General features: G+C 38.5%; 1 protein-coding gene across 8 annotated transcripts; it reads right to left on the bottom strand.

The window, feature by feature from the left end:
- Positions 1–654: 654 nt before the first annotated feature.
- On the bottom strand, positions 655–23589 carry LOC135484223 (tubulin polyglutamylase TTLL5-like). 8 transcript variants are annotated; one of them, XM_064765493.1, is made up of 34 exons: positions 23458–23589; positions 21498–21721; positions 21140–21249; positions 20221–20303; positions 19729–19835; positions 19352–19415; positions 19038–19104; positions 18643–18725; positions 18427–18496; positions 18203–18287; positions 17805–17906; positions 17501–17592; positions 17172–17279; positions 16896–16977; positions 16677–16738; positions 16168–16256; positions 15833–15862; positions 14121–14299; positions 13827–13889; positions 13348–13395; positions 13017–13065; positions 12616–12675; positions 11676–11808; positions 11114–11465; positions 10740–10854; positions 9553–9570; positions 7243–7389; positions 6947–7086; positions 6385–6587; positions 5472–5642; positions 3982–4062; positions 3010–3694; positions 2626–2726; positions 655–2334 (listed from the first exon to the last, which is right to left on the bottom strand). In XM_064765493.1, exons 2-34 carry the CDS (start codon positions 21611–21613, stop codon positions 2327–2329), a joined length of 3903 nt encoding a protein of 1300 aa, XP_064621563.1. In that variant the 5' UTR covers positions 21614–21721; positions 23458–23589; the 3' UTR covers positions 655–2326. The 8 variants fall into 8 exon arrangements, with proteins under 8 accessions (XP_064621563.1, XP_064621562.1, XP_064621570.1 ...); XM_064765492.1 differs by lacking the exon at positions 15833–15862 and adding an exon at positions 15470–15499; XM_064765500.1 differs by lacking the exons at positions 5472–5642; positions 15833–15862 and adding an exon at positions 15470–15499.
- Between the last annotated feature and the right edge of the window lie 1525 nt (positions 23590–25114).

Raw genomic sequence — 25114 nt, 5'->3', positions numbered from 1 at the left:
GAACCAAAAATATGGTGTTGTCCTACATTCAGCTTTCAAGCACTACAAAACTTCTTGCCTGTTGACAAATACTGAAGACATAGTCATCAAACAAGGTGGTTTTGAGTTGCCTCTTAAATGATGTTTCTGGCAGAGCTCTGATGGAAAAAGGAAGTTTGTTCCACTGGTATGGGTCACAGTATGAGAAGCTGCGGTCACCATATCTGGACTTAGTTCTTCTGATTTTCAGCGCCTTGAACGTGATGGACCAAGCACACATTGCAGAGGAGCCAGGGTCTTATCCGGTAGACCATAGAGTATGGCATTGTTAGTGTCAAGTCGGGAGACAACCAATGCGTGCACAAGCCTTACTACTGAGTGATGATCTAGGTATTTCCTTATCCTCCCAATTTTGTTGTAGGCGAAATGACCACATTTTGTAGGCGAAACGGGAGTAGGCGAAATGGGCCGTAACCGTGCAGTCCTGTGGGCATTGGCGATTCCGTACAGCCAGTCTGACTTGGCATAATGTAAAGCCCAGTCTAACTTAGCCAACCAGTTCATTCAAGTAGACTGCCAGTTCCCACAGTCCAATCAGACTAAGCCAATGAATGAAGTCAGTGTCTGTCTACTGGCCTGTTGGTACAATCCAGTCGGAAGTCATTGGTCTTACCCTGAGATGACCGGATAGAAAGATGTACATGCGCATGCATAATTGGTGAACAGATCAACATTTGAACAGAATCAACAACTACAGTTTATACTTGTACAGTGTTAATGTCATTTCATTTAGTGCAATACAAATTACATGTGCTCATCATTGGTAAAAGCTGGACAAAGAAATGTTGAAAACTAAACTTACAATTACCTGGTGGATAAAAAGTTCTTTGAAACAGTCCTTTCTTCCTAACATTTTAAAACTATCTCAATAAAATAAACAGGTACAAAATTCAGAAGTTTGCACTGCACACCAGTGTTCTCATCAGGTTGAATTTACTGGGCTAGGCTACTGGCCTGTAAGTTTCATCTACTAACTGTAGTTTCATCATGAAAATCCTACAGAAAGCACTGCTCTATCTAGTGCATTGGAATGTGTGTTAGTGTCAATACATGAAAATCTTTCAGAAAATGCTGCTCATTTGTTCCACATCTCTCAAAATGCATTGTTCATTGGAATTTGTGTTAGTTAATATGTTGACCTTGCTCGATTATAATCATTCCATTTATCAATAATCATCATGCTAGTATTTGTTAAATTCGTTGTGGCAAATATCTTGCAAGAAATTAATTGTAACTCCTTCATAAATGACTATGAATCAGCCCCACAATAACAGAAGTTGGAAGAAAACTTCCCGATTTGGTATCCGGGGTAATAACATGCCCACACTAGATTTTGCTTAATCATTCTTGAGCATGCACAACTAAGTACCGGTAAAAAAACTTCTGTCATGATCCTGATTCATAACCCCCAAAGGAGTAGGATACTTTATTGGTTCCCTGAAACCAGCAGGGAGGATATTTCAGCAAACCTTTGCAAAAATAAATATACATGGGAATAAATTACTTAATAATAACAAGACTAAACAAATCCTCCTCTTTATTCATTTTGTCTTTACTCATTCTTGACAACAGGAATGTCAAGATTTATGACGTGTATGACTTGCTGAGAAAAAAACAAGAGTTACTACTGTAGTCTTCCTGCAGTGTACATATCATAACTTAGCTTTTAAATGGCTCTCTGCTTGAACAACCAACATGATGAAGAGATATCAAATCAACAAATAGTCACTCCCCTCTTATGTTCATATGTTCGGATGTATAAACTTATAATTCACACCTGAGGAGTTCACAGCCTCTCATGTTAATTGGAGAAGGCCAAGTTATTGATATCTGTCTCTATGTATAGTTTAAGAAGGCCTGTACAGAATGTTTAGTCGCATTTCTGGATGTACCTCAGAACTACAATTTTATGTAGATATGTACATAGTGACAGCTGGCAATAATTTGTCTTTCTTCTCCAAAAACAAATCAATACAATTTCTCATCTTGTGCATGGACAGTCACAAGCACATCATTCTCTACCTTATAGAAATTATCACAGCTAGGCTATCATAGTTTCTTCATGTCTACAGTTACCATAATCCTATTCAATTTGCAAGAATCTTGACCTACTGATCAACAACATTACATGTACACTCTGCAACGGACTGCATCATTCATTATCCTTCGTTCTGCTACCTTGCACACTCCCAATGCATGAAGGACTGATTCGTAGGAGTAAACAATAAGGTCAATTGTTTATTTGATTGAGAACAATTAGATCAGTATGAAACACATGAGCCTGGACTCACCACCCTGAAAATAGAACAAAGAAATTGTAACTTTAAAGAAAACACAGTGTATTCATACGATCTTCAGTGTTCGCATTCTTTGGGGTGGAGAAGACAGAGAGACAATAGTGGCAATATACTAACTGAAATCTGCTTCTGAGTTTCAGGGTCCTTTTATTTTCTCATTTTGAGTAGAGTTGATGAAAAGAAGTGCTATTCCGATGCTGTTACTCAAGTTTCTACAAGGTTCAGATACCCTTTAGTCAGCTGCCTTCAGTGCATGTATCTGTGATGGTTCTAAGCTGAATCTACATACCTGATGATTCTCGCCCAATGACTGTCGTAGATCTGGATGTGCCATACTGGAGGCTTCCATATGAACCATTACTTTGTCCATTCTCCTCATTCGTTGAAACTCTGAAACAAGACCAAAATGTTTAACACAATTTGAAGACATGCTGTACCTCAGGATTAAGCAATGAGAGAAGCTATGCATGATTATCTTGCGCAGCCTTTTTGTAGTGGCTGATTGAACTTGAACTCAATTTTGGAACTAATTGCTAATCACAAAACAGATACATGTATCTCAGTAGGAACCTCCAAATCACTGTCTCTGTACTGCCTTTAACTTCCACTGAAGAAGCCGAATATCAAAAACCACTCAACTGATTGAGTCAAAAGAAGAACTCCCTCTACTTACCTAACAGTTCGACTTGCATTAATAGGTTTCCTGTGTCCTGAAGGAGCTGGAGGTGGTTTGGGTGTGTATCCTGAGTTCGGGTCAGTCTGACGGGCAGCATGAGCCTGAGCCACCATAGCCTGGTGCTTTGCCTTACTCTGTTCCAGCAGAGCTTTACTTTGTTCGTACATCCGCTGCTGTTTGAGGGCCTGCTGCTGCTGCAACAATCCAGTCGGTATGGCGCTACCATTAGTTGCGGCATATCGATTAGAAGAAATCCCACCAGTGGAGTGATTATAGATATTTACAGCTTCACTATCATAAAGCGGCATCTCATCAAAGTAACGGGTCACTTGTTGGTTCTGTTGAGATTGAGGACGGATTTTCTGTGCACCTAAATTGTTCAAATGGAAGTTGATATTTGGGGTTGACTGAGACCCGTCAGCAGTTTTAGGTGGTCTGGCTTCTTCCAGGTGTTCCACTTCTATCTCTCTTTCCTTCTCAGCAGTTTTGTTACTATTCGTCATTGTAAAATCTCCTGCAGTGGTATTTGATCGTTGAAATGGTGCATGCTTCGGAGGTGGTTGCATATTTGATAGGACGTTCGTTGACTTGTGAGCCGCATATTGTCGTTTTTGTTGCCTTACTTGTAGTCTTGTAAGAGCATCATTCATCTCCTCCACATATTGCTCATCAAGCACTTCCCCTAAAAAAATGAAACAGTAGTGTGAGGAGAAATTCTAGCTTCATGACGTCAATTGATAATAATGTTTGTAATATTTCCGTCATTAGCTCTATTGCTACATATTAACCTACCATTAGCAGAATAAGTTATCCTTCAAAATACACTACAAACCTCCATTCAAATGAAAAGATAAAAATTTAAATGGTATGAACAATTGCATTTCAGCCCTTCCACATACCAGAAGGTCCATCTCCATGTGACCAACAAAATAAACATCATCTAACAAATCCCAAATAAAGTGAGCCTACCATTCGCATCGACTCTGCTGATAGAAGTTCCAGCATGGTTGACTGCTGACATGGGCCGGTTAGCCATGACACGTGAGGAAGCTAGAACAAATAGGTGAAAGAGACATAAGTTTGGAAGTGATGAGGCATGAGTGATGAAGTCAGTGAAGGAGTGAAATTGATATTATGATAATGAGGTGGATGAAACTACTGAGAGGTAAGAGGCCATTGTAATTGAGTTGCTTTCACCAAGATAGCTTAACCAAATATCCCAAACGCAACAAGACATTCTGTTTCCAAATACGATGTGTTACAGCATCACCTGATTATCATGAGACAGGACTTAAAATATACCTCAATCCATGCAAGATATCTCATATGTGTCTCAGGACCTTGTATTTGATAATTTTGATTTAAAAAGAAATAGACACATCCCCAGTTAGCTAGTCAGTATTAGTATTAGTCTTCAGAATGCATCAACATCTGCAAGGCTTAGGCTTTACTTTTCAGCATGTATATGTTCACCACATCCAGTTCGAAGTATTGAAGTGTTAAATAGTATCATCACCATTTCAATCAACTCGAACCCATTGACATCTATTGGTCAGACTGATATTATATCAGCTTTATTCACAATGCACTGTGTGCAACAGAATACATTTCTTTGAGAATAATTGTCACAGAAAACAAGCAAGGCACATTGTAAACTGCTGAGTCATACTCATCTACCAACACATATTGAACTAGGAAGGCAAACTCTAACTAAATTGTATTCATTCATAAAAACACTGCTTCTACATGTACATGTACTACCATTTCCCCCCACGAACCTAGAAATCCTATCGAATGAGGCTAAGCAGGACTGGTGACCCCTTTAAGACTTGTAGCCATACAGCATGCCTTAATAGTTCCATAAATATAAACCATTCCCGTAAACCTCCGACTTCAAATTCTCCATGATACATGTATGACTCAAATCCCTGATGTAGCCAATTCAGGGTGATATAATGGTAAATGAGGATAAATAATGAAGTGGGAAATGACTGCATGCTCAAGATGGAATTGAAAACTTACTGTCTGACCGCCTGGCAAATACATGCCGTTCCTTGGCAGAATTTCGACCTATGGGGATTTTACACAAGTTTTACAAAAGTTTCATATTGCCAAAACTTTCTCACAAAAGGACAAAGCTGAAGGCAACAGGATACCCTGATGCAGGACATTGCCTAAATTCATAAGTGCCCAAAAAGGAATCATGAAATCAAAGTCTAGGGTAGTCGGCACTAAAGAAGATTCATGTAAATGTCTGCATCACTTGGTATTAAGAACATCAAAATCCAAATACCCAACCTTTTCACTATCAATTTGATAATGTTATGCAAACTGACTTTGGTTTACTACAGCCAATGGGAAATGATGATGTTTTGTTAAGCACCACCTCCCTCAAGATATGTACAGGAAATTCAAGGTAAAGTTATTGCAGATGTGAGAAGAGTGCAGGGCAAACCAACCTGATCGCACAGTGCTAGCAGACACAGGACGTTGCTTCACATTTGGCTTCAGTTTTGTACTGTAGATTGCAACAGCACCAGAGTATGAAGACATGGGATTGTTGTGCGCATAATATTTGCTTGGCTGCATCTTGGTCTCGCCATCTCTCTTCTCTGGGGGCACAGGCGTTCCTGAATTGCAATGCAAGCAAATGTCGGAGTGTGCACGATAGACAGTTAATGAAAGCGAGCATGCAGAAAGGCCCATTCATACTTTGATTAATGTCAGGTAAGCAACAAATAGGAATTCTGAAGCATGGAGGAACACTCCTGTACACCATTCAACAGATCATAGTATTGAGTGTTTTCAATCTCAGTTGTATGGATAGTATACAGTTTCACTCAGACTTTTCTCCAAGACGGTGTATGAATATCACATCAGTGTACAATAACCAAAGTATGAATTGGGCTTTAACCTTTGGCAGGTGAGGATTATTACTTACACCTAATAAACTGAAGGTTGGACAGTAATCTAGATCAGGGACAAATCTACAAAGAACCATATGCATTGACCACTAAGAAATATGGTCATGTCTCGCCTGCCTGAAGGCTGAAGAGTGAAATTTTCTGTACGGTTCTAGAAAAATTGAAATGCCCAGCCAAAACCAATTCTACTTTTCACACCTTCTATAAATGCTCTACAAGCTTTATCAACAGCCTATAATTTCAGCAATATTTTGAGCTTTTGCCCGATTGTATTTTTCAGACCAGTACATCAGGAAAAAGAGTGATTTGTATCAAGATGATAAAGGGAATATAAGACTAATAGATAGTATTTAATGATAGATCGTAAACTGAGAAGATAGACAGAGGGTTTTTACAATTTATGAGTAAAATTTCCCAAAATATCGCATTCTATTGAAGTGCATTTTACCTTGTGCAGAGTTACTCTCAGCTTCTTCCCTGTTTTCAAAACCCTCTTTGCGTTTCACTAGCGATGTTTCCGAGTTGTTGGGGGTGTGCGGTATTCGATGAACTGGTACCTCTACCATGCCACTTCTGTTCCCACCAAGGAATATGCTTGCAGACTTGTTAAGCTTGGTATATGTTGTAAGTACCTCTTCCAATTCACTCTCACTAGAAGTAGAAGAATGATAGCATAAAATATTGATGTTTTAATATACAATATTATCACCCTCTTGATTCTTATGGACCTTTGCCTCTAAATAATTATAACTGGTCCACATACAGCTGCATCTCCCTTCATAGTGGACACCTCTCTCAATCACAGGGCATCTTCTCTATGAGATACAGTGATTTCTGTCAAGACTATGTAAAATCTATACAATCTCACCCGTGTAATCTGGACATCTCCATATTCAGGAATCAGTCCCTATTCTTCTGTAGTTTTCACAAACTTCAACATGCTCTTCCTGAAACTTGGATAGATCTCTTTGAAGATATTTGAGTTTCTTTTAAAAGAGAATATAGCTCACTTTGCAGTTGTAACAAATCTGTTAAATTTGTCATCATCCATAGCATTCTCAGTTGGTGCATTGCTGGTGGCACTACCGGCACTCGGTCGTCTCCACTGGCGTCTCTCCAACTGTCTCCTCTGACGCAGTTGCTCGGTCTCCTGAAAACAAAGCCAAACCTTGATATGACAGAAAAAAGTCAAAACTTGCAAAAATATTAACTCCAATATTAATGCATTAAGACATGGCTATATTTTAACTTCGCAAACATTTCAAAGTTTAATTTTGTTTCCAATTGAAAGCTCTGAGCTCCATACCTTGCCATAGATGTGCACAAAGTCTCCCAACTGCTTGGCCAAGATCCGTCTTCTGTCCGTTATTGGCAACCGCCGACTTGGAACAATAACTCGGAATGGCTGCTGGAGATTGCCTGCAGCTCTCTTGAGGAAACGTAGCACCAAATCCTACAAGAGAGAACCGCACATTTGTATTAAGGCCATAAATAATTACCAAGGTCAATCACTGGGTAGCCACCTATGAGAGAAGGATTCATTTTTTGAATTGAATCTTTGGCACTATCTGAATAGTAAAGTGAAGTAGAGCACCAAGATTGGTACAAAAATGTTATCGAATTAAATTTGCTTTGTGCTATTGCATTGTTCAATGAAAGTACGTTATGGTTTTCAAGGTGGCAGATAAGTTTGATGTATTCATATCAAACTTGCTGTAAAACACCATGCATGCAGATATTAGCCTACTCTTACAAAACACTAAATAACCGTACTCTAATCTAGTGTATGACATGTTTACTTCTAGATGATGAATTTCCCTACTTTTTAATTTAATCTATTCTATTAAAAGTAGATTAAAAAGACATACATGTACATGAATGTAATAGCGAAGTTGAACACATTTTCACACTTTTTTTCACTTTGGACTAGATCTGCGTCTTTCCCACCAACCTCTAAAACTCTATTTATGCCAGGGTACAGCAACAAAGTAAATATCTATAAACAACAATTCAGGACTAGAATCTTACAACCCCTGTTCTAAAAACAATGCAGGAGGGATCACTCAAGGATGTGGACATGGTAGCCAATCAAATTACCATACAGGTTATGGGCCACAAATTGGGATTCCCAATGTACTGTCAATCAATTGGGAACCATGGTGGTTATTTTAAACAGTTACAGTAGAACCTCTCTATAAGGGACACCCTCGGGACCGACAAGTGCTGTCCTTAATAGAGAGGTGTCCTGATTAGAGAGGTCAGGTTGAATGGAAACAACCAATTTTGGACCAAAACTAGTGTCCTAATAGAGAGGTTGTCCTTAATTGAGAGGTGTCCGCTAAGGGAAGTTCTACTGTACTTTGAATCTACGATTTTCAGGCCATGCACTCTCGTATGAATTTTTTCCCAGGATAAAGATATGACTCTGTGCTCAAACCTTACATAGTAGTGCTCATTAGGAGACAAAGAAAACATTTGATTGGTGAAATAGATAATCATGGTGAGACTAACACACTTTATAAATTCACAGCAAGGTTGATAATGATTCTGACAGTTAACCTGATAATCAATCATTTGACACATGGATAACTGACTGCGTGTTTCATGGTATCTCTTCAATAACGTTAACTAGACTGGAGGGTAGGACAAGGCATAGGCTAAAATTTCAGAGCGGCAATTGCTTCATGACCAGTGAAGTTACAACAAATGAAAAAATTTCAGCCCTAAAAGGGTTACTGGTAAAGCGGACTGATGCGATGCAAATCCACCATGACTGCTTTTGGAAGGGAGGGAGCAGATGCAAAGTCACAGTGCCATAGAGGATAATCCTATGCGGGAAAACCTGGGAATTTCCAACAGTAGTTGCAGACACAAAGCAATGATGGAGAGTAAAATGTAGGATTACCAATGCCAATGTATCTTTTAGTTTCAATCACAAAGAGAGATTTTTTGTTGCAAAAACATTGCAATGAAAGGAGGCAGCCACAGATTCAGTCAGCATCACACAGCAAAGAATGTCTTGACCACAACACTATCTCAGGAAAGGCTTCTATATGTAGTCAACTCAAATAACAAACCCAATTTTAAAATAACGGAAACAGTTATCAGACACTTTCCACAACCATTATGAATGACGCAGAACAGAGCACAAAAGATTATGCACTTTCATTTTATCGGCAATAGCGTTTTCTCTGATTACTCTACTAGCGAAGTACGAAGAAGGAATAAGTGGTCTACTGCGTCCGTATAGAATTCATACAGGACGTAGTCGATGACATTATGGACTTTCATACACGTACAGATATCATACTTCATGTTTCATCATTCAGAATAGTTGGGAAAGCTGCCTAATGACAACTACTGGGTTTCAAGAAACCTCAGGAGGCTGAATGGTGGTGTGTTGGATTTCCTACAGGGATTTTCATATTTGATTTCTTGAGGCATTTCTATAATAGCAAATCCCCATGCTTCATTCAAGTCAAAGATGGCATGCCAATTTGAACCACCCTCTAGCCTTGTCCACCCAGCCAGGGAGCAATCTATACAGGTTGGGAATGAATGAGAAACAGAACACGACACACAACCAAACAGTGATGTGCGACTCATTCCTACTTACTATGTCTCTAGTGCGGTTCTGTGAAAATAGGGAAAAAAGCAACTACTCGTTTGAAAATAAAACAAATTTCAATAACAGAACAGAGGATTGGTCACAACAGACTCTCATCCTTGATTAAACTAGTTTCTTTAGATTACAGTGTTCAGGCCTTACACCATGATAAGCATACTTTCTAAAGCCAGTCCAGTCCAAAGGTGAAAGTGAGTGGAAGGTACCGTCCAATATGACCAAATCTACATGTAACCAAGCCAAGAACATGCTTCTGAATGCAACGCTCCTCACTAACAAAGTGAAATTTTAGCATATCCACCACTTTCACCTTCAGATAGACAGGTCAGACCTAGCCAATTCAATCATGCACACCCCAGATAATCCATTGTACAAGATAACATACATATAGTGCAGGTCTCCACGACTTTTTAAAGAGCTCCGGTGAGGCTGACCGTAACAGTTTCTTCAACACAATGAAAGGTTAAAATGTTATGATAAAATAACTGGCCCGGCAACCTCTGTCTTTAATAGCATGTTGTGACCAAGGAAAATTTCATTACTACCGGTAAAAGTTCCTTCACACAACTTAGAAATTGTGTAAGTACCACATTAGCAGCATTTCAATAAATAACTTCAGTTAAGAGCCCTATGTTAGACACTTGCAGCAGAAAAAAATTGATTAGAAGAGAAAAAGACCAGAAGAAATCAAGAGAATTCTGAAATTGTTTTGATTGTTATCAATATTGAGAGAAAAATTATCAGAGTATTAAGAGACAGTCAGTATCAAAAGTACCTTTCTTAATATTGAACCAGGCTTTCCATAATGAATAAATATTTTCTGTTGAAAAATAAAGAGCTTATCATCTAAAAATATGTTCAGTAGATGACATCACACTTGACAGATAAAGAAAGTGTCAAAGAAAACTATCAAATTTCTTGCTCTAATCCAAATTCATAATCATAGATGAAATTACAGGCACGCATCAATGTGTTACAGGTCGCAAGCAAAGTACCATGCTGACTAAGGACTAAATCTGTTACAATTTTTTTCTCCAAGATAGCACATGTCAACACAGATTCAAACAAAGGACAAAAAATGCTGTTTTCTTCCATAATGGGTACTAGTCACAATAGTCAACTCAGAGAATGCTCCAGGAGACAGAAGGAGAAGGATTAGACAACTCCTAGATACGTACCATTTGTTCATTGGCCTCCTCTGATTCACCAGCCTCATGGGTTCCATTCTCTGAGATCAATCTATGCTTTACCCGTGTCAGATATGTAGCAAATGCTGTCCTTGCCTGCACTTTGCTGAAATTGCAAAAGAAACTTCTAACAAAGAAGGTCATTCTTCATGGCAAGACATCACTGGTTAAGTGCCCACCCTCAAGTCAAATGTGACCTCGGCCGGTCTAAAAAAATTTTCTTCTACTACTTAGTTGTGGATTCTGATTCCTTTTGCCATATTAGTTCCATCTCTTAGAATTATCATCATCGACAATCAGATCAAAATGACTGTCCATAAAACAATAAGGCTCTTATTCCAATGTAAACTACTGGGTCCAATTACCTCATAGTTCCACCACCTTCCAGTATCTCCACAATATTGAACTTCTCCTCAGGGAGAGTTATAGCCGATCTGGACAGTCTTGAAACCGGAGCAGGCTTCACACCCACACTCGAAGGCGGTTTATACACTGGCGGCTTCCCCTCATCCATCATAGGCTCTACATTCTCCTTCCCCTTGACGACCCGGCTCTGTTTCAGCTCTTCACTCGTCTCGAGCTGTATGATCTTAGTTTCTTCTTTAGCTGTTGGTCTCTGTTCGTTCATCTCCTCTCTGGACATGATAGATAGATCTGTCTGAGATGAGACTTCGACCTCAACCACTTCAGCTTTGACTAGGCTACCTCGATATATCCCTGAAAAATGATGAGAAATGGTTCAATATTATGGATTTCTCATTTAGAAAGTCTTTCTTCTCGCAGAAATTTATGATTGTGAAGATAAAGAGGTTTCCAGTGCCTTCTCCACTGACGAACATGACCAGAGTTTCGCCAGAAGTCCCAATCACTTTCTTCCTTATGAACTGTTAGAAACATTGCATTGTTGTGTCAAGAAACCAATCTTACCCTCAGCCAATGGTCCCGTATGAGGCCGCGGGTGCTGCTTCTTCCTTTTCTTCTTGTTGCTCAATGATGAACTCAGCTTTCTCTCGTACAGGACGGTTCTTTTCAATGCACGTGTGGTGAAGTCAGTGTTACCCTGGAATGAGGACACTCAGATATAGTTGTGTTGTTTACTCTTTTCACAATAGTAATCGCCTGATTTTGCCAGCAGTGCTATGATTATCGTTACATAGTGAACATAACCTACATGTACATGAAGGCTATGCAATAAGACAAGCATTTTTCCACGATCATCTTTGACAAGTGTGTTTACTTGATTAGTTCATCCTTTAGAAAAGTTGTGAAGCATTTCCCCCCACCCCTTTTTTAGCATTCAATGAGCCGTGATAATAAAAAGCTAAGACATCACCCACAGCAAATACAATTGTTTTCATTTCATGTGCTACATGCATGTATTGATGGGAACTACTATTGTAGAGTGAAAGGTGACTAGGCAGCTGACAGCTTGGTAATAATGCTATTGGTCCTTTTTAGCAAAATTTACATGCCGTACGAGTAACCAAATTTACGGTCACTTTTTCAATTTGTGATCTTTTTGCCGGGCCTCAAATGCTAATACTAGTAAGTGAAGATGAAAGGCAGATATGTTTAAGTGTAATTTTGAAGGGATATGATATTCAAGCATGCTTTACTGTAGGACAGAACATTCATAATGACAAGACAATTTGCAGTGCTCCCAGTTTTGTTTCTTGCAAAAATTAACATTAAAATTTCAAATTCTTGAAGAACATATCAAAATTTTACTTTCATCAAGATCAACTCAAAAACATTCAATCTGGCAGTAAACTTAGCTGCTTTGATTTTAAAGGTTAACAGGAAGTACTGGGAACACTGTAGAGTGGTTTGCACATGTTGCCATGGAAATGTGAAAAGGAAAGCCTACCTTCACCGAAGCATATGGGCATATGAGGGAGTGGGAGCCTGTGAGATTGCATCTCGTGGCCTGTTAAATAGGAACAGTCTACGTATGACGGAGTAGTATTTAAATAGTCAGACCTGTATACCTATTAACCTTACAATTTCACATATATTGCCGATTTATTATCATGCACACTGTTGGTCAATACAAGAAATGTAATTGACATTCCTTAAAAAGGAAGCATCCTGGTTTTACACTCTAGGCATCAAATTCAAGACTTATAGCTTACTGGGTCATTATGGATTTTGTCCACAGTATTTGGGTCCTTATGTTCACTTGTACCGGTTAGTTACAATTAAGTATTGGTTAAACTCTGTATGGCATCAGATAAAATGGTTGCAGGAAGGACATAAGCTATACTGTACCTGAGCAAGCATCAGTTGTGGATGTGGGGTGGAGTGGATATGGAGGGACCTGCAAACAAGCACACAGTACATTACAAATATAATTGACCAACAGTAGATCAATTTGTTCCAGTTACACACAATATATATCAATATATCACGAGTTGCTAAGTTATAGTGCTATAATTAATAATTAAACACATTTACGGTAAATTAGGCTGGGAAGGTGTGAAGCATAAGTAAGAAAGACAAAGTTGCACTGATCTCGTTCTTGTTCTGAGATCAAACTGTGAACCTCTCTGGTATTCCTGTATAACCATAATGCATGAGGAAAATACCAAAGCTGACTTACTTTGATTTCATCAATGTACTAGTGCCTGGTCGCGTTGGCTGGGAGTTCCTAAGAAGTGGAGTGGAGGATAAAGCCGACTATAAGCATGGTTCTTACATAACAATATGTTAATAGCGTGATACATGAAACTGTCACACTCAATATGTTTGAGGTACCATACTTATCTAAGTGTTGTTATAAAGAAGGACTGTTTCAAGATACTGCCTAATTCACTCAAATTAGAGGAAGAAAGACTTGATTTGGAAGCAACAATTATGCCACAAACGTAATAAGTTTGACAGATTGTAGAAATCATCTGGAAAATAACTTGCAGCTGATGCATGTATGAAAACTAAATATATAAGACAAAACACGAAACAACTGCTCCAAATTGCCTACTCAAAAGTCCAGCATTGATCTGATCTCTGTAGTTCAGGTCATCTCAAATTAGAAGTTATACTTCTCAACCAACATCATAGCAATTCTGCTACACAGCTTACCTTTCTGGAAAAAGTCTCTGGTGAAGCATGAGATTATGTGAGGAACCACTTTGTAAGAAAGGCCTGGAAAAATGAAATAAAAGAGTGATTAAATGCCTGGGACCCAAATGGTAGTGGCTGGAACTCTGGGCCTCTCACCTCACATTGTTAATCTTCAAGTGACGTAGTTAAGGTCAGACATGAGAACCCAAGAAACAGAAAGATCCCTTTTCTACGTACATGATACAAAGTTCTTCAGACTTATTGCATCAGGTATCAGGCAGCATCACAGATAATTGTTGTCTAACACCTTACCCATAGAGGTCCCATGAATCTGGTGAAGGGAAGACTCTGACCCAGCCTCCACGACGCTTTGCTTCCTCTTTGGCTCTCCTAACAATTCGAATTTCCTCACTTGTTAACCCTGACGCAGTTCGATTACTGGGTCGGGGCCCAATACTACTGACAGAACTTGCCGAATTGGGTCGCTGGCGCTGTAAAGCAAGACACAATACATTAGTGGACTGAAAACTACAAAAGTGGCAGATCTTGTTGTTAATTTACCAATGCAAACAAGCCGGACATTATGGCAATGAACAAAATATGAGCTATCACATGTACATGTACATGGTATTTGAAACTTTTCTTGTGCCTTGCCAGTGCTGAGGTCAGAAGTAAAACATTGGCCTTGTACCGTTGGTTGGTATGTTGCACAGAAACTCCATCTGTATTAAGATATTTATTGGTAGAGTTAAAGTTATACGGCACAGAAGTTCATCGACAGAGATAAGGCAAGGAATGCAAGGAAGACAGTACTCTAAGATCAGTGAACAGAAGGAGACCTAACTCTAGTACATTATCAGAGATGTTATGAACAAAGGTGACAGCTTTGGCTTTGCTACATTTTATATCAAACCATATCTAATAAGATGCTGCAAGCAGTGTTGTTACATGCATGGATTTCAAGTCATGATTCATGATCTGGTTGAATCGAGTCCAAAAATCTTATTTTAAACCAATTTATTCAGTAGGGTCCACAGGTCACCAGAAGTTGATCAGACCCTGGGCTAGGGGTCGTACTTGGCATGGTGTATTCTCTTCACATGAAAAGTTAAAGTTATGTGGTGAACTTTAATTCAGCCAGCTTTAGGTCCTTATTCTTCAATATACAATGTACATGTACTATATTACAATGTGCATGTACGCGCAAGCAATAGCAACTCATGTTCACCCAAATTGACATGTACAAACCAATAAATTTTTTACAACTTTATTCGTCTTACAATAAAGCTGTGAAAAACACCTATATTCACAGATCATCCCTTCCTTACCAAAGCGTGTAAATGCAAGATTATGAAAAACAGAGTCTTCAGCTGTTTTAAAGAGTCGGGTGGCCTCGGATATAGAAGCCTATCTTCATCATGTCACGAGTTGTCACTTCCTATCACCGCACCATGTGAAAGAGCCATGACAACACAACAACATCACAGTCGTGATCGGAAAGCAGTGGCCTAACAGTCAACTTGCAAACAATTGTCATGTTGTCATGGCTACCAGTACGTGGGGATAGAAACTGATCATTGTGGAGAACAACCAAAAATTGAGTAAAATTTTTTCACAACTTCTTAAGTTATCGGCAACTTAAAACACATCTTGAAACAAACCTTTCGATCGGTGGAACCTGGTCTCTGTTTCTGTTCATGATAAGATTTGAGTTATTTCAAATTAGGCATGAGTTGCATAAACAGCAGTTTATCCCAAAAAAAGATTTCATGACTAGGGATATGCATAAACATGCTACAGAATGGTAAGATAGGATACTGATGGTCTGAGCCTAACAAATTTAAATTGAACAAGACCATCAAACCACCAAGAGTTGAGTGCCGCCACACAGAGAAAGATGATAAATCATACACACCAAATAAGAAATAAACCAGAAAAATGTCACCAGAATGAAGTCGCTGAATAATTCACTGATTAGAAGTAAATTTCATGCTGTCATCAAACCTACACCAATTGATAGTTACCCCAGATTTTACCCTTGCAATCGCATTGTACTTGAAATAGGAATAGAACAAGTCAAACAGGTTCAGTACCAGTAATTTTGATCAGTTAATCTGTCGAATCAGTCTGGCTCCACACCCCAAATGCATACTGAAAGCAACACAGGCCTGTTGATTACTTCTCAACAACTGCCATGCAATTGACGTCACCGAGCCACCAGAACCAATATTTCAGTCAGCAAGATTTAACCCAAGCAATAGGTTGCCATGTACCAACCAAATGTTGCTGAGGCCGTGCATTCGGTTTCAGTCAATTGACAAAAGTATATTAACATGGTCAATCAAGTGCCAATACTCACCAATGTTCTTGCGGCAGTTTTTGAGGCAACGTCAACATTTCGTTTACTCTGGTGCACACGTCTCATCATGGGATCATGACACACGAAACCTGAAATAAATGACACATACAATACTGAGGAAGTAATGGCCCAAAGAACAGTTCTCGTCCAAGGCAAGATGAGTGTTTATGCACCCAACAATGGTTAGGCACCATTTGGGTTGACAGGTCGAGCGACTCTGCTTCAGCCAGGGAGAGGAGTCCATCACAAACTGTCCACTTGGATCGGGTCTTTGGCTTGCCCTGGCATAGGCACCAGTCAGGTTGAACTCCGGTTTTACACATTTTACAGCTCATTCAAAGCACATGTACTGTAGTTTTTTCTAATACAATCCAAGGAAAGAATCAAAACTCAAGCAAGTGGGAACAAGGTATATGGTGGCAGAAAGGATGCACAGGCTGAGCCACTCAGCCAGCTTCTGTTACACCGTATTATGCAATGAGTTGATTTAGACTGCAGAAACAACTTACCAACTAGACTGAAGAGATCAGACACCATGTTTGATTTTATCTTGAGATCAAGTGGAGCATCACTGCAAGAAAAAAGGAAGAACCCTCAATTCTGTGACAATACACATTTGCATCATATTAATATGTGTTTTTCATTTCATTAATCTCTGGTTCCAAGTACATCAAACGATGCCATGCATTCAGTTGGAAGGACAAGTAAAACCAATACGATTTACTTACCATGCTAAGGATGGAGAAAGGTTGACTTCTAGGATCCATGGACGGAGGTTTTCATCGATCAGGATATCAAAACCATAGACCTCTGAAAAAGATCATATCATGTCACAGGTTGCAATGTAACATACCATACCGCATGCATTCACTATTATGTTCCGTCAGTGAAAGATCATAATGCACTTGGGTCAGAAATAGCCTTGCCAGTATCATACAACAATCTCATTAGGTTCAGAGCTTGTATAAATTTCACATAATTTTTTTATCAAAGAGCTCACTCACCAAAGCAGTTTCCTTTAAATGGCATGAACATCCTACAGGCAGTCGCAACATGCATCTCAGCAGATATGATGGTTTTGATCACTACATCTTCTATTCTGAGCATAAGACCTGTCAAGGGGAAACAAAGCACTACCTAACAAAATATATATTCTTTTTGCCCATTCCTACCATAAAATGAGTCAATCATGCCACACTTCAAATCCAGAATTTCTAATGTTTAACTTGATTTAACCAAATGCACAGTCAACACATCACTATCCAGTAAAGACGAGTGAGATAGTAGGAAAACAAAATGAGATCATACCCAGTGATGAAACATGTCAACATACCTGTAGTGTCTTTCCCTTCTGACCTTAGATACCTGAGAAGAGCACCAAGGGACCATTTATTCCCATAATCTTCCACATCCGCATCATCATTCCTGCAGAAACAAGACAAATTATTTGAATATGGATTGATAGAATCATGATAGATTGACAAACACAAACTTTATAAACTCACTTGACAGAATACTTCTGTGTTCAGTGGCTGTACCGTAACATGATTGGTTCATTATCCAACCCTTTAGGTGAAGAGCCCTACCCAAATCACAATTTTGTAGTTTCAACTTATACCCTCAGACAACATACTTACTGCACATAGTCTTGATTCTTCTTATTCACACTGTAGTTTGTCAGATGCATGCATTGGTTTCGTATGTGTTTGGTTGCTTTGTCATATTTCACAGTCGAAAATCTGGAAAACAAACAAATAAATCACTGTACTTTTACCACAAATTAATGAACCATCAGTACACCACTCTCTCAGTCTGACCAGCAGTTTATAATTGATTTTCCAATCTTTTGAATATCATCCTGCTCAACAACGAGCAGTCATGGCAGGCTTAGTGACAAAGATTGGGTCACTGCCTTTGGACTTATCTAAACTTGGTGATCACCCTGTGAATGAGGTTTTAAAATATCTTAAAGTGATAGTGAGGGGAGCCAGGTCTTTAGTACTGTCTTACCAATTGTTTTTCTCACAAAACATACCTTGTCAACCCTTCCTCATATAGATAGATGAGTAATGGGTCGTATGAGGTCACTGCTACATACAGACGTATGTCAAATTTGAAACCTGAAAAAGAAACATTCACTTTAAGCACTGAAAGTAACGACAAAAATAAAATAGAACATTCGAACTCAACAGAAAATTCAAATAACTTGGGCCAGGGAAAAATTATCGAACTCTTTCAGACAAAATGAACTTGACTTACCGTCAACTAGAAGTGGATTAGAGAGGTACCGAGAGACAATGATTTGCTCATCGAGTGGCACTTGCTCTGGCTGAAACAGACAACAGACATAAAGAGTGGTATGGAAGCAATGGTTCACGTCACAAAATTCTTATTCATGACCTCAAGGTGTATGTTATAATCCGAATTAATTTGAAGACTGTGGCACAATTTACAGAACTATTTATAAAGACTTACATGATTGACAAGAAATATTCCTCTTCCACGAGACGACGCAATGGGCTTTACTATATATGGGCCTTTATCCTTTAGAAATGCAGCTGAAGTACAATGTGAAAGAATCTTACAGGGTGTCATCTTTTACATGTTCTAGCCAAAGGTCTTTCAAAGGTTCAAATCATTATGGCATTGGTAAAGACATGAACAGAATGAGCAGTACTCATTTTCCAATTTATTTCATTGGGACACCGTATCATGAAAAGTTGCAATGATTCGTTCTTCAATTAAATCTTAGCCTCTACATGACCCTAGTTAAGTAATGGTATTATTGCATTCGACTGATCAAAGTACAACATCCAAACTGACATATCTGAAGTACAAAGTTCATGATACAGTACCAAGATGATACTCACTACAAAAGTCTTGGAATTCACCAGGGAGCACAAAGCTCTGAGGAATGAAGTCAAAATGCCGAAATCCCTGCAAAACAATTATTAGTTGATTTTTTACATGATATCTAGTCGATAGTGAATGGTGTGAGTAAGAGCCCCTCATACTGCATGGTCCGGATCATCATTACCAATCCCGCTGGCTTAGTGGATAACTAAGGCATCTTCCCAATGACCGGGAGGTTAAAGGTTTGAGAACTTTTTAATGATGGTACCAAAAAGGTGATTATACTTTCATCACCAGTCCACTGTTGTATAATACTGTACACAGTACCCACCTTGGTTTGTTGTAATCGTTGGACATTCTTGAACAATCTGTCCTTCCTTGTGATTTCATAAGATCTGAAAGGGACAAGAAAAAAAAGTCAATGAAGACTGGAGCATGCCTTCCTACACTGTCTATACTATATATATTGTGCACTCTGCACATCATCCTTTTTTCAAGTTCTTGCCAATAAACAACACTCCTAACAAGGATAGGCCAGTTTAGAAATCATAAGTAGATTAAACTTAAACTATATACCTTCTGTATTAGTACTGAAATCCTTACTGAATACACTTTCAAATTTTGTCTCTGAATGAAAGAAAAACAATTTCTTCCTAAAATAATAGTTGTAGTTTCTACCAAAATTCTGAATGGACAGTTATACCTTACCTTGGAAAGTGGTTAACTTTCTGAAATTCAGTCAAATTCCGGAGGACATATGGTTTGAGATGTGATCCTGTCCACATCAAGTTGAAGTCATTGCTGTTGGGGTGTGCCTGTAATAGAATCACCAAACATGTCAAATAGGTTGCTTTTCTTGCTACCTTATCCTAAATAAGCAATTCAAATTAATTTTGGGTGGGAGCTGGATTTTAATTTATCAATCAATGGCATCTTGCTTCACAAATTGCATGACTGATATTTTAGGAACTTGTGTATGTACATGTAACCTCTTATTGAGATGGCTGTAACAATGTACAGAAATGTGTCATGCAAATGTTGCGTCTTCGCAGAGGACTAAATATCATTTCAGGCAACTAGAATGATCTGATTTAGATAGGGACATGTAGGCCCATGCATAGACATGCAGATCTTGATAAATATAAGATAACTCAATAGATAATCCTCAGTGGAAGGGCCCGTTCACTTTTAAATTCCTACCTCATGAAATCCATGACCAGCCAGAACAGATCGTATCAACTTGCACTCTGTTTTTACAATCTTATATGCGAGGTGGTACTTTTCTGAAAAACCAAAAAACCAATTGTATATTGCCTATTGCTTATTGTTTTAAACATGCCACAGACAATGGCAGTAGTTGAAACTTTTCATTTCCAGGCTGACTTGCACACCACTTTATTTTACACACAAATTTGAATTGTTTTTTATGACAGAGACATCCTGATTGCAAAGGTGGTTGAATATATTTCTGGAAATAATAATTGCGTTCCCCAAAACGCAAATTTAGAAAAATTTCTTTCAGTTTGTTATTTCATCAAATCAAACCTACAATCAACATTTTCTTTGATTACTAACCGAGTAAGCATAATAATGATTTAAAGGACATAATTTCAAAGTGCGTATTAACTATCATAGGCCTACACATCAAGTAAGCCATAACACCGGATTTGTAATTGAATTTATATTCTATTCTTGTTGAAGGCAAAAAAACCCTGCGGGGTGGGGTGTAAAAGACTTTATTCAATTTATACTGATCTGAAATGTCAATAGACGGCTGGTCATACCACACAACGATTTCTGAACAAACAGGTCTTTACAACCACGAAAGGAGTGAAGCTACCTGAATGAGATAATGAATTAGGTCTCCAAGTTCCATACAAATTTCTGAATAAATGAAAAACATTATTCATTTTTCATATCGATTTTGTTGAAAGGAGTACATGGAGTACAAATGTTAACTTTTGATTTAAAGGGTTGTCTATACATGTAGCTGCCCTGGTGCAAACAAATGGGTTCACACGTCACACTTGTTTCCATTCGATACTTTCTATGAAAATATCATTTCATTTGAAATAGAGACAATCATTTTATCAAATGAAATGCACGAGTGGAGACCTACCTCCAATTGAGCGCATGTCCGCTCTCCTGTGTATGAGAACATCAGACTTGAAAAGCACAACAGGAATTTTCTTGTTGTATCCTGTCCAGATGATATTTGGATGTTCAGGACTGAAAATAGGGGTACTGGTGGTCACAACAAAGGCAATCATTATGAAACAGAATAATCACCAAACTTTCTTCAGTGTTACATTTCATCTGAGTAACCATTTGATGCATGCCACAATTCTATTCTGGCAATAGGGATAGGGTCAATGATCAAACTGAATGACTCTGTCTTTTACCAGGAAAGAGCAGTCCATCACAATATGGCTTTATGCTTCATAAGAAGCACCGGTAGAGAAATCCACTTGGCTTACTCATGATCATTGTCTGTTTCCGATTCGTCCGTGTATTGGCTATCACTGGAATCATCATCTTCAGCACCACCAGTTGTCCGAGATGCAGCATCAGATGACATGACTGACGATGGCATCTTTAGGGAAATGTCGCACTTTTATGAACACATCAAACTGGCTGCAGTTGAGTTGATCATCTACCTATATTTTGTCCTAATTTCTAATTTCCATTATATTAAAACTATCTGGAATAACAATAAAAATACAAAAAAATATCAATGATTTTAAAAAATCTATCTTTGATTCTTTAGTCTTTACAATTAATGACGGACAGAACTCAGTGTTGACAAATTATAAAATGACTACCAAAGTACATGTATAATTCATAATCCATATCCATGTTTTACAATGGTTAATTTCATGTTTTGTAACAAATATATCACAACTTATTGATTATCTTCAGGAACAGGATTAGTTCCATACTCAAATATTCATGATCTGGTCATCAATAAACCAAAACTGATTAGTTTACATGCTGTATAAAACTATCTTTTTATTGATTTTAAAGAGTGGAGAGAAAATACGCATAAAATATTTGGTGAAAAACTTTCAATCAATTTCTATAGTTAAGACGGTTTTTATTGACTCAAACAGACCACTTGGCCCAACAGTCGAATAGAACATAAGAGTGTTGAGACCAAGAGCTTGTACAAGTAGTGATGCCTCTTGTTTGATGAGATTGAAAGAATCTGTCAACCAAAAATTAAATGCAATGCACACCATCTACATGTACTCAGTAGAATTTTCTTGGCCCCACAACCATAGCACAGACAGGTTCGACAAAGACAAAGCAGAGGCAGAGCCGAGGTAGAATGGGCATTCAATGACAATAGTTTATTCCACACCAGGCGGAGGAAAGCCACTGCTAGCCCCATTCGGTTACAGCAAATGCATTACAGGTATAGGCTATCTCGCAAAGTACAAGTGTGCTAAGTTTGTAGCCAAGGGCACTTTACTCACTGGGTCTTTTTTCGAGATAGCCTAGCCTATACCTGTAATGCATTTGCTGTATTAAATGGGGCTAGCAGTGGTTTCCTCCGACGACTGGTGTGAAATTGACTGTCGGGGTCTATGAATAATGAACGATCAACAATATTCACTTATTATTTAGAACATGTCTGACCACTAAAGACAAAGTACGCGATCGAGCGAAGATGTGAAGCAAAGGTATGAGCCAATATTAACACTTATTTCGTACATTTTAATTACTGTGACCGTAACTCGCGAGAGCCCAAACAAACTTCGTTTAACCTATGATATCACTGTATAGTACTGCATGTACAGACACATATTTTGCACACACAGTATACACAGCACAAATCATATTCAGAGACAAGACCACTAATGAATATTCATAGGTTGGAGGGTCGAGGCCTATCTATTAGACGAGTGCATGTTTTTTACTCTCAAGTACATATTTGGAGAGGTATTATCTATTAGACGAGTGCATGTTTTTTACTCTCAAGTACATATTTGGAGAGGTATTGAAAAAATATTTGTTGTGGCAAGTCTACAGATATAAAGAAATTATTTGATGAAAAAATTAATTTCGAATTTTGCTAATTGGGTAATAGGGGGCGTGTTTTGAGTTTTTTCTGCCAGTTGGCTGAAAAGAGTGGAAATATCAAAGTCTGTCTAATTTGTCGATTAAAAAAAAATTTCCGTGGTCAATCACCATTTTATTTTTCACCATTTACTTGCCCGACTGTCCGGAATAACATAATCTAAATTTCAGATTCACAACACCACGCGTTCTTTGATGCGTCGCGGTCAAACATTGACAATTTAACTGCTAAAAGGCTTAAAAAATCAATTGTGGTCTTGTCTCTTCAACCCAAGATTCTCCTGGTAACCAGACAAGCACCCGTTTCTAGGGTGTTTCCTTAATATCCAGTAAATTTCTAAAACAAAATAGACATACCTTTCTTTTCTACTTGACCAAAGCTTTTAAATGAAATAGTCCAAATTATTTTCCAACTCCAAATAGTAGAGTAAGTAACGAAAATTTATGCCGACAATAACAAAAATTTGTATCGGAAGTTTATACTGCAAGGTGCGCTACGCATGCGCAGTACAATTTCCGGTTTCAAAATGAGAAAAGTTCCGATGTTCACCAATTTTGTGGTAGATGCCAAGGAGGATACCGCGGTGACGTCACGGCTTTTCCAAGATGGCGCTACATATTGTAAACAAACTCGATCCACGGCCAAGGGAAAATCAAGTCATCAAAAAAGTTAGATTTTTCGCATCAAATCAGAGTTATTAGTACTTTTCTGCTATGAAATAAGTCTTCAGACAATAATCTATCATTAGAATAATGAAAAGTGCTGTTTTGATGGGGAAAAATAGGGTTTTTTAAACCAAATAGCCGGGCACCGATCTTCCAAAATTAGCGATGGTTTCAAAACAGTCTCCCAGATATGGGGCAATTTCTTCATTATCATAATGGGATTTGGAGGCATGTTTACAGATTTTACAAGTTCGAGACCTGTAATACCTAAAACTCGCATAGATCCCCATAGATCCCCTCTATTTGTCGAGTTAGCGCGCCTGTAAGATCATGCATTTTCGGACACTAGAACGAAATCTTCCTGCGGATATCGCGGTTTCGGTGATGTTTTAAGGAGAAATTGACTGTTCTTAGAGTTGTATGGGACAGAAATGAGTTCATACTTCATGAATACATGAATATATTATGATATGGGCGGGCTTCTAAGTCAAAACAATAACAAACTCAACTGCATCTCTACTGTATATTGCGTAGTGCATTGCCTAGTGTATTTCGTAGTGTATTTTAGCGGAGACATTATTTCCGCACTTTGGCCACGCCAAACGTCTTTTTTATTCGTGGAAGTTAATCTGCTCTGTAAATTTTATTTTACACAGGAAGAATCCATACTAGGTATTGCAATATTTCATGTCTATTGGTGTTTTTGTGTACAAAAGCGCACCAGACAGTGAGACGTGGAGATGTGTTCAGTACTGGTGCTGTCAGTAGACTGAATCTGATTGGCCATAGCGATCACTAATATGGGTCGGGATCACGTGATGTGACGTCACCGCGGTATCCTCCTTGGGTAGATGCTAAATGCTATCACCTACGCGATGCCGCCATCTTGGATGTCAGCATCCTGAGATTCAGGGTTTTGACAATCCTACGTCGCCAGTTCAGACTGTAAATCCTCAGGCCGAATTGGTGCCACTTTCTCTCATAAAACGTTTTCTTTTATTTAATGAATAATAAAATATGATCTTTATGAATAAAATTTGACACTTAATAGTGGATTTTAAACTTTTTACTCAGACCCAAGACTCCGACTCAGAACCACTTCTAAAAGAAGTGGCAACTACTGCAGCGCCATCTCCAGACAAAATGTAGAACAATTTATAGCTGTAAAACCGGACAGAAGACGTTTCGACTGCCCTCTCAATGGAGTCCTCGCGTGGTTTAAAGATGGGTCGGGGATGGAATCGGTTAAACAGCATGCTCTGGAACAACCCAGAAGTATTAAGGTAGTAGGAAGGGGTGGGCGTTTGTGGTTTCTGAGTGTGAGGGGGTATAGTGGTGTCTCTGTTGA

The sequence above is a fragment of the Lineus longissimus genome, chromosome 3 (genome assembly GCF_910592395.1).
Source record: "Lineus longissimus chromosome 3, tnLinLong1.2, whole genome shotgun sequence".
In the NCBI taxonomy this organism is placed as follows: domain Eukaryota; kingdom Metazoa; phylum Nemertea; class Pilidiophora; order Heteronemertea; family Lineidae; genus Lineus; species Lineus longissimus.
Note: the sequence above shows the minus strand (reverse complement) of the source record. Positions and strands in the feature narration are given on the sequence as shown.